The sequence below is a fragment of the Conger conger genome, chromosome 1, assembly GCF_963514075.1.
Source record: "Conger conger chromosome 1, fConCon1.1, whole genome shotgun sequence".
In the NCBI taxonomy this organism is placed as follows: Eukaryota; Metazoa; Chordata; class Actinopteri; order Anguilliformes; family Congridae; genus Conger; species Conger conger.
In genome coordinates, this window is record NC_083760.1 from 21,860,694 (window position 1) to 21,871,387 (window position 10,694).

The following is a 10,694-nucleotide window of genomic DNA, read 5'->3' on the forward strand; positions in this document are numbered from 1 at the left end:
ATTTCTTTATTCATTTGAGCAGAGTGGAAGGTTAAAACGTATCTATTCGCTCACCAATTCGCTGGCCACGGTTCAAGTATAGCTTTTATACTTCGCAGTATCGCCACATTGTCTTAGTTTTTACAAAGACCGTATTTGGTTATTTACTAGTTGAGAATATTACGATAGTTTGTGAGCAAAACTTTTATTTATTCAGTGACACACTTCTCCCTTTCAGACAGCATTCTGTTTTTGTATTTTTGAAGTTGTCGTCTTTGTGTGTACTTATAAGTTAGTGTATTTAAATTCTTTCAAAGACGACGTGTAATTGGAAGTACACAGAGCTCCATTTACGACCGGGTAGTGGTTGCTAAGTCACCAAGTAGCAAATCTTAAAATAACAAATTACCATGTGACATATCACTATGTTATAGCAAATATTTCTTTAATGTGCTATTGAAAATTTTCTCAGGTATTCAGTACAGCATTTTTAATATGGTTTTATCAAAACTTTATATTGTCACTTTTGTGCTTGGGACAATGAGTTGGGATGTTTGATTGTTGCATTAGCTTTTTTTCAAACTGTTAGACTGTCATGCGTTGGTCAGTGTTTCCTCACCTGTTGCAGGAGTGTTAAGCGAGGCTTGTGACAGATTTAAAAACAGGGAGCGGTAGGGAGTGAGGGCAAGTCCCCACAATGTCAGGGGACAGGACTGCGGGTGCTGGGAGGGTGCTGCGGAGGACGGCGGGGTGCGAGGGGGTGGAGCAGAGGGAGGAAGAGCAGGAGGATGAGGGGGATGAAGATATGCGGGATGGTGGGGTTCCCTTCTTCGTGAACCGGGGTGGCCTGCCGGTGAACGAGGATACGTGGGAGCGGATGTGGCGGCATGTTGCCCGAATTCACCCTGAGGGCGAGGCTGTGGGCCGGAAGATCAGGGGAGCCAGTGACCTGCCTAAGGTGAGGGCACCTCTCCCCTTTTTATCTGTGTGAAACGGCACCAACCTTCAGTCCACAAACATAGTGTGTCTTGCAGTAACGTAGTTTGGTACAAATGGCTACTCGCAGCCTAGTATGTTTAAGATTTCATGCACAGAGGGGCATGAAGATGCCAATTATCTCCCAAGATGGCAAATCCAACTAGCACAAGGGATCGCCTGACGGTCAGTGCTTACTATGGCCATGAATTCACTAGGACTTGGCATGATTGGGCTGTGCATAATTTGGGGAGGAAGGGTTTCAGTCTGCAGGATATTCCTTATCACAGGGTGAAATAGCGTCTCCTCTGAGCAGGTGATCACTTGCAGTGTGCGTGTGCAGAATGTAAAGTGCTCAGCTGGTGGGGAGTGAAAAGTGGTGGCTGACTGCACACGTTTTGGAAGATGATGTAGTGATGGTATACATTGTGATTTATGAATGATGTATATTGGAAATTGGAAAAAAAGGAATGGTGCACCTTTTAAAAGAAAGACAACTAATGAATATAAACACAGAAACATTTAACTTGGAATGTATAGTCTTACAACACAGCTGACTTTGCAGAATGAGTGTAATTGACTCTGTTATGGGCCCTCGTGAATTTCACACCAATCATGACCATAAACCGTAAATGCCCGACACCCTGGGAATGCCTAGCTGTAGGATAGCAGTGACCACAACATTTTGGTGTTAGTCTAGGTTTATCATGAGATTCAAAATAACAGATTTCTGTGCCAGATAAAGTGTATTGATCTTATGTTTTATATTCTTTCTTGATGGTAATTCGTATTTGCTGATATTCAGGGTTGCAAACACAGGTTTTAACAGTAAATGCCATCTTCCAGAATATGCTGAATGCGTGGTTACCATTCATTTAAATTGCCACCATGTAAAGTATAGGCTATAACCACTTGTGTGAGCCAGATAAAATATTTGAAGTCCAGATGAAGCATTCTTCATTGAGACTCATTGAACACCAGGCTAGTTGTACCTAATCCGTGGGTTAACAGAAACTAGAATGGAGAGCAGAATGAGAAAATACACCCTGTGTCCTTTGTGGAGATTCTACTGTCCCCTTAATCGATGCCTTGTGCTGCTTGCGAGGGAGAATTAAAAATTCCGAACATTGGTAACGCGGCTTAAGACGGTTGGAACAAGGGGACATTCTCCAGCTGTGGTGAATATGGGGATTGTGCGATGGCGGGGAAAAACTGCACGGGTCTTGTTCTGTTCCACAGATTCCGATACCAAGCGTGCCTACGTACCAGCCAGCCACCACCGTCCCACACCGCCTGGAAGCCATACAGAGATACATCAGGGATTTGCAGTATCCTTTTCCTTGTGCCTCTTCTTGGATTGCCCATGGCATGGTGAACCCATGGAACAGCTTGGTGGTAGAGGCTGATGCTGTTAAAAATGACAAGGCGACAGAGCACGGTTTTGACATTCAAGTGCTATCAATGAGCTTGTCCTTGTGGCTGGGTGGAGTCACTAAGGTTGTGATGCACCCTTCCTCCATCTGCAGCTGAGGTCTGATGCCCATATAATAGTCCAAGAACCTGCAAAAACAATTATCTTGAAATATGGTGTCAAGATAGGGTATATCCACTCACAAACTTGAATATTTATTTGCTGTTTTATACATTATTCATCATGCAGATATAAGTAAGAATGTATCTTGTGTAAATTAGAGCACCGATATACAGAAAATAGGATGGCAGCCTCTGAAATGTATAACGGTTAATTGACATCCAAATACGACAGAGGTATGTGAATACATTTAAAGCACAGTGTATAAATATGACTATTCCAAGAAGAATATGATATGGCTAAATGTGAGTGAACTTGGTAACCTCGCCAATAAATACTATTGTCTGCTTCACGTAATTTGATCATTTTCTAAAACCTAATTGTATTAAGTGAAGATCTCAAGGCCTGGCTTCAAGCTCATGAAAACCATCAATAATTCAGACATGATATAAATATTGTACAGCACTATAAATACAGACCTCTCTGCCATATTCTAAGACAGAGTGTCCAGCCCCTTCTATTTCCTGCTTGTCTGACATTTGGTTAGCCCTCCCCCTCTCTGTTGTTGGTACTTAACATGTCCTACAGGTACAATCACACTGGAACACAGTTTTTTGAAATCAAGAAGAGCAGGCCTCTTACTGCGTACGTAAAGTTCAGTGGTGCTGGTACCGTGCCATGGCCTAATGTCCTTTGTCTCGATTTCTCATTTGAAATTCTATGAAAGCACCTGTTTCTGAGCACATCCCTTGTGTTAAATGTCAGTTCCCTGCTAGACCCTCACCAGGCCTCTGTATCGAATCACAACAGCTTGTAGACGCTCCCTGCTTGGTGAAACGGTATTTCCTGTAGCTGTACTGTAGCCAGCTGGGCAGGATGTGCGAGAGGAGACACAGGAAGTGGCCTGGAATGATGTTTAGGACGGAATGGATGCTGTTTTGATTAAGTCCGCAGAAGGAATTTGAGATTAGCTTTTGAAAAGGGTTGGTTAATATTAGGCCCAGGGGATGGCAAATTGTTAATAAAGCAACGCGTCAAGCAGAGCATACATTTTACACTGTCTAAATAAGCATATTCAGCTCATTCTCTGAAACTGCTCTGCACGGCAAACTGCTGTTCATTGATTAGACTCCAGTGTTTCAGTGTCTTATTTTAGTATCTCATCTTTCATGGGATTCAGCACATCAATAATATTTCTTAAGTCAGTAACTTTGTTGAAGGGAATTGCAGTGAAAGTATATTTGTTCATCATTTACTTTATACATCTAAAGCACAGGATGAATTTCACTATGCGTTTCTGGTCTGAAATATTGACCATACTTCAATCAATGTATTATTCGTTTTATGGTTAAGACACATAATGTGGAACCTGGGGTTGAACTAGCACTACCCATAGCAGCCAACTGCAGAAATAGTAGTAGTCCTGAGACAATGCTTGTGTGTTGTTATATAATAATATATCGTAATTAAGCATGGTCTCGATATGCAATGTGATGTAGAGGGAGTATGTAATTTTGACATACGTATTTAATTGTTTTCAAACAAATTGTGTATGTTCAAGATTTCACGGTTAATCAGGCTTATGCATCATGAGAAGGAAGATTATTTTTTAATGGAAAAATGGCCATACATTCTGAATAATCAATTCCTTTTCTAATGTATTGCTTTCCCATGTTTGTTTTGTTCAGAACAATGTGCCCTTCTATTCACCGCATGTTTCAATGCAATATACCGAGTCTGGAATAAATGAGTGATTTCACAGTACACGCTCAAATGGATCAATTTTGATTGGTACAACAATCAGCCATTTCTGGCATACTTGTAACTTAGTGATGGACTAGTAGAAAGATGCATAAGTTTATTATCTTGTTGATCTGACCTACAGTTGATGACCAAAATATTTTTTGTGTTATTAAAAAAATATTTTTTTAAATGTTTTAAAATAATAGTCTGCAATCCAGGAACTGTCTCTCCAATGAGCTCATGATCATTTAATAGAATGCTGCTGGGAAACTGTTCAGATTCTAAATGACCTCATCTCTCCTGTGTAGGTTGATGGACATTGCTAAGGAAATGATCCGCGAGTCTCTACCAATCAAATGTCTGGAGGCAGTGATCCTGGGAATGTATCCTTCATGTGTGGTCTGTTACGCCTTTGTTACAAATACCCATAACCTGAGGCACAGTATGGTGATTATACAACACTGTATTTGGAGGGCATAGTAATCTTCTATGTATACTAATTTAAAATATTTTTTATTTATATACCATTCAAGTGCCCACAGACAAAGTAAGCTTTAAGATAAAGCTATATTAAGTGTTAAAATCTGAAACAATCATGAATTTCACATTTCAAAGCATACTACGGCACGTTTTGTAATTTTGGCACAGGACGCTAAGTCTTCCCAACTCGGAGGAACAGTTGTTATGTCTAATTCAGGCGGATGCCTGTTCTCAGAGCATAGTCTCCAAGATACATTTTGAGAACTGTGCCCAGACTATGTATGAGATCAGAAATTAGACAAAAGTAGTTTTTCTCAAATGGTCTGCACTAGCATTTCAGCCAAGGATTAAATTATTACAAGGACAGACTTGTTAGATAATATGTCTGTTGATACTAGTGGTACACATCCTGGCAAATGTGTCTTTGTTGTCCAAAAAAATCCCTCCCTCGATTTGGTCAGAACAGTCATGCTTCGCTAAGGGTGAACGTGACTGCGGTATACAAACCTATTTTGGTTTATTGCACTGTATTACAGTATAACAGAATAGAACAAGAGTGATTGTAATGGATGGGAACCACCCATGTGAGTTCCATGCTATAGCTGATTATGGGGGTCTCTCAGGTTTGGGGGCAGGGTTTCCATGGTCGACAAGAGGCTCTTTGACTCGGTCTTCTCCAGTTACCTCACCAACAGCATGCCAGGCGTAGAGCGCTTTCCGCTCAGCTTTAAGACGCAGTTCTCAGGGAATCACTTCCGGCACATAGTGTTAGGGGTGCACAGCGGGGGCCGCTTCGGGGCCCTGGGCATGAGCCGGAGGGAGGACCTGATGTTCAAGCCGCTGGAGTTCCGCACACTGGCTGACCTCGTCCACGAGTTCGAGGGCGCCTACCGCGGCTACTGGCACACCCTGCGCAAGGTGAAGATCGGCCAGTACGTGTCGCACGACCCCCACAGCGTGGAGCAGATCGACTGGAAGCACTCCATCCTCGATGTGGACAAGCTCTCGAAGGACGAGCTTCGCCGGGAGCTGGAGAGGCACACTCGAGACATGCGGCTCAAGGTGAGAGGGTGGGGCCTATCGGCAGAAGGGTGGTTTGTGTAACGGGGAAGAATCTAAGGTTAGATGACATTACAGTTATTTAGCTGACTCATTTATCCTAAGTGACTTACTGACTCGGTCAAATCATGGAAAAATCTTAATACCTACTTTGTAATTCATAGCAAAAGGATGTTGACTGCACCCATTAACCTGCCTTCAAATCGGCCATTTTGGTCTCTGATCAGTATGCATTATGTCCAGTGCAGTCACCACCATGGCGTAAATAACAACAGTCCCACTCCACCACTTTAATGCACAAATTAGTGTGCCATTTTATATGGGAACATCTGGACTCCGCTGAAATTCGGGTCATGTGATGAGGGTGATGACCGAAATTAGTCACGGAGTTATCCCGAGCAGATGTGATGCCCTGTGTAAAAGCAATCATTTACGACTTTAGCGTTTAAACGTTAACAAATAGCCATAATGCCAAAGCCAGGATTCTGCTGTTGAATTTGCCCTTTTGAAATGATGACCGTTACAAGGTTATTATTCAGAACAATAATGAGAAGGGCAGCAATAAAATGCACTGTCTGTGCATAACGAGAATGGATAGCGTTGCATTACTGAGAGCCAACATGCGTCCTGCCTGAGCGGGCAGTATCAATCGGGCTGGTATTTTACAGAGAGCTTCCTTCTCATTGATCAGACACGGGCAATTACATTAAAGACAGTGAGCATTCACCCATCAGCCATTGACTGCTACCTTCAGCATATTTCAGTCTCCTGTAGCACATGCCTGACCCTTGAACCACTCTTTAAGTAATTGAAATGCAGTCTGTGTTTAGTGCAGGGGTACTGCGGCATTCTTCTTTGGCTCAGCTATGCCGTACTGCCCGCCCTATGTGCAGTCAGCTCATTGCCCGAGGTACCACAGGGGTGACTGTAGCCTTACAAGTACCTACCTTTGGCAGACCCTCGTCACTTATCAATTCCATTGTGATGGTCTCACAACTCATGTTACTTCATGGTCTTTGGTCCTCGGTTTTTGATGGCTGTCTGCATCCATCAGCGGTATCCATGTAATGTAGTTCTCCTTGGAATGACCCGTGGGGCTTGGAATTTCTCTGCCGTTTTCCTTGATGTATGTGTTCTGGATTAGCGGTTACATGGCTGCTTAAAGGCTGGGAAAAGTGGGCAAAAGTGTTGACTTTAGCTGTGGTTTGTAAATCTGTGTGTCTGACTTGACGGCGGGGCTTCATTGCAGATTGGGAAGGGCGCACCTCCCTCCCCTACCAAAGACAGGAAGAAGGACGTCGGGTCCCCCCACCGCATCCCGGCCAGCCCTTTGCGCAGGAACAGCCGCAGCGAGAGACGGTACTGCCGCCCTCCTCATTTTAACACACCTCACGGTCATTTGAAGGCACCTCAGGGGCCTTATTGCTAAACATGTAGGTCAGTTACTCAGCTTCATACAGAAAGTAGTACACTGAGAACCACATACAGTCCCCTCCCCTCCTTCTTTGTTTTTGCAATATGCTGAATACATTACATACATTTCATGCTTTTATTTCCTTTTATTTCCTGTCATCTCATGTACATCTTTTGACCTCAAACTCAATTGTCTTCTGTGTCTAGCAAAAACAAAGGAATTGACCTTGCTATTCCAATAATTTTGGACGGGACTGTATCTGTGCAATGTATGCCATGGCTATAAACTTCTGATAAACCTTATTTGTGTTTGCTTGCAGACCTTCAGGGGAGAAGAAGGTGCTAGAGCCAAAACCCCCTGGGGACATGAATGGGTACCAGATCAGGGTGTGAGGAAGGTCATCCAGGACACCAGGAGGAGCTGTGTTACAATAAGACCAGTGAATGACTGCAGCTGGCTCTGCATGGAGAACGAACCAGAAGGTGTTTTTGGTCCCAACTCTTGGGTGGTGGTGTAAACCTTTGTCTAAAGAAAAGATGAAGAGACGCCTGTTTTTTAAAATCGATTCATTATAACAAAGAATGTGCTTTAAAAGAGAACAGGAGCTTTGTTTATTTGGGGTGACAGACACCAGTGCAATTTGTAAAGCGACGGAACTAAACAGGGACAGCAATGTGAACATGGACACAGGGTTTTTTTGGTCACTTGTGTCCAATTAACAAATCAGCGGCTCCACAATGATGGAATTTGAAGGTAATTTCAACGATAGATGTGTGTAAATACAATTAACCGCTAGCCTGCTGGACAGTAATCAAGCTTTTGTAGTAGATAGTTTGCGAACCAAGCATCTGGTGCCTTTCATGTAAGATTTAATAGGTAATGTATAATTCATAAACCCCAGAACCAGGCAGTTACACTTTGCGAGGTAAGCTAAGGGAAAACCCTGGCTAAGTGCTCCAGCGGGAGAGTCATGGCTGAAGCAGCACACATACACACGTCCTCTCAGTTGCCCTGTATGATTTGTCAGTTTGGGCAGGCTAAGGGCCACCGTATAAATGTCTTGCATACGTAGGGACAACATCTTGAAGGCTTCCCATCCTCTCCCTCCTCAAAAAATAATGATGTAATAATTGGTGTTACTCGCATGCATTCAGACTTTGTAGCTTACAGGTACAATAGGTAATTTCGGACTCCTAACAGCCAAGAGAGAATTGCAGCAACAAACATCCTGAAACCTCTACACTGCATATCCCTCCGCCTTCTCTGTTGAAACCCCATTGGCTGTGGCAGTTGGACCCAATGTTCAACCAGTTAGCTTGAATTATTTTTTTACAGTGCCGGTACGTCAACTGTATATTTTGAAAGCCAAATTTAAGGACTATAAACACAGGCAGAGGGTGAGTCAACATGTCAGTGAGCCTTTTTCAATGATAGGAAGGAATTTACAATGGTCTTGTTATTGCAATGGTCTTGTAATAATGTTTTAACACAAAAATCTATTGTACCTTTAACTTAGTAAGTGTGACTGTTCAATCCAGTCTACCATCTTACTGCTGTGAATTATCTACCTGTGACTGACTGGGGAGGACACTAACAGCATCTATATGATGTGCAGAAAGAAACATGCTTTTTATAATGGGGTCCCTTGATTAGAATGGCGTATTTCCCTACCATATGTTTACACCAAGATCTCTCACATTTACTGAAAGAGGGAGCAGCTAATTTTAGTATTGTCAATCGATTAAGGTATACCGTTACCTGAGTTGTAGCTAGGTAAGAGCAGAGGGATTTCAAATATCTCACAAAGTTACTTTTTGTGTCATAGGGATTGTCGTTAAAACAACAGTACATTGCTATTCTTAACAGTGACTTCAGGAAGTGATCGTATGCTTTTAAATGTTTGCCAAGGTATTTGAAGTCTTAATGAGGTCTAGGCGCAAAAAAAGTGGTTTGTTTACAGTATCCATGTCAGTATTTTTTATATACACTGTACAGGGGCATTGCTGCCATTTTACACTTATCAATGTTGTAATCACTTGTGGAGTACCTCCACATTTTTAGTGGAGAAACAATCTGACCTGCTGGTGAGGAACTCAGTTCATAGAAAGCTTTTTGTGTATTGGTCTTTGCCCCATCCTGTGTTTTCAGTAATATCATCAGTTAGTGATTTGCCTTACTTTTATTTCTCCATGATGATGAACAGCTTATTTGTACTACATCAGCACATACATTTTTGAATCGTGTTGAAAGCACTGGTGAAAACCAACCAACTCACAACACCAGGTCTACTTGGAAAAGAGAAAGACCTATTATTCACCCCCAACCTAAGATGTGCGTGCATTAATGTGTAACTGGAGAAAGCATTCATTCCGAAACCATTTCAGCAAATTTCCTGTCTTCTGCTGGAGGAAAAATTGATTGGAATTTTGCTGTCAGAGGAAAGATGTTCTTGGCTCCAAAGTTATGTGCAGAAGTTTTTGCTGCCTGTTTTTTAAAATCTGTCATCAATGATAGGATCTCTAAGAGGTCGGATATTTACAATATCAGTTGACCTTTTTTTTTTTAATTCCATGACAATAATTCTACTGAACTCCCATTTAAGTGACACCTGCAACAAGTGACAAAACCAGAGCAGAAAATAAATTTAAATAGATTTAATGTTACAGTGTAATGAAGATGTGATTAGCCAGCGCCCACACTGATTTGAGTTACACCTAGTCAATAGATTAGTGTGCATCTACTCAGTGTGTGTGTAGAGGCCTTCACTGTAACCACAGAGAAAACCCAGATAATACAGGCCGCTTGATTACAAGAGGGAAAAAATTGATGGAGATTGGAGATGTGGACATTTTTTGTAGTAAATTCATTCAAAGAACATCCCTTAGCCAAGCAAAGGAAATGAAAAACAAACAATTTTTTGATGGAACTTGGCCTCCATTTTAATACATACTCTCTGGCAATTGGAAGCAGTTCAGGTCTGCGCCTTCACTAATTATAAAACATACCCTTACTGAAGCACTGTGACAAACTTCTCCATGTTTGGAGTTTGAGAAATGGCTCTTGCAAATTACAAGTTATTGTTATTGTTTTTTTTCCCCCTCGTGTATTTTTCTTACTTTGTTTCTGCTCTTTGGGATAAAGGAAGTGTTGAATGGAACTTTTGAGTAGTTGGATTTCTCTCTCCAGAAAACAGATCAAATCAGCACTATGAATTTGTGACACTTGAATCCAAATAAAAAAAAGGTTTTGGTGTATGGACTCTAGGCCCTGAATTATTTATACATCCCCCAATGTAAAATCCAGCCAAGACCAGCTTGAAATTGCCAGCTACCAGCCATTTCAAAACATAGCTTGAGCTGGTCAAAACATATTGAGTATGGAGCTGGTCTGAACTGGTCAACAGTTACCGGCTGTTTCAAAACCTAGCTTGAGATGTTTTTGGTTTTTTTCAGCAAGGTTCAACAGTTTAGGTTTTAATGGGTTTTGTGTGCAATTCAACTTTCAAAATCACGA

General features: G+C 41.9%; 1 protein-coding gene across 1 annotated transcript; it reads left to right on the forward strand.

Annotated features, from left to right (window-relative positions):
• The first annotated feature begins 732 nt into the window (after window positions 1-732).
• vash1 (vasohibin 1) lies at window positions 733-10,435 on the forward strand. Its single transcript, XM_061231200.1, has 7 exons — window positions 733-937; window positions 2,194-2,282; window positions 3,074-3,130; window positions 4,537-4,611; window positions 5,389-5,770; window positions 7,017-7,126; window positions 7,501-10,435. Exons 1-7 carry the CDS (start codon window positions 785-787, stop codon window positions 7,571-7,573), a joined length of 939 nt encoding a protein of 312 aa, XP_061087184.1. The 5' UTR covers window positions 733-784; the 3' UTR covers window positions 7,574-10,435.
• The last annotated feature ends 259 nt before the right edge of the window (window positions 10,436-10,694 follow it).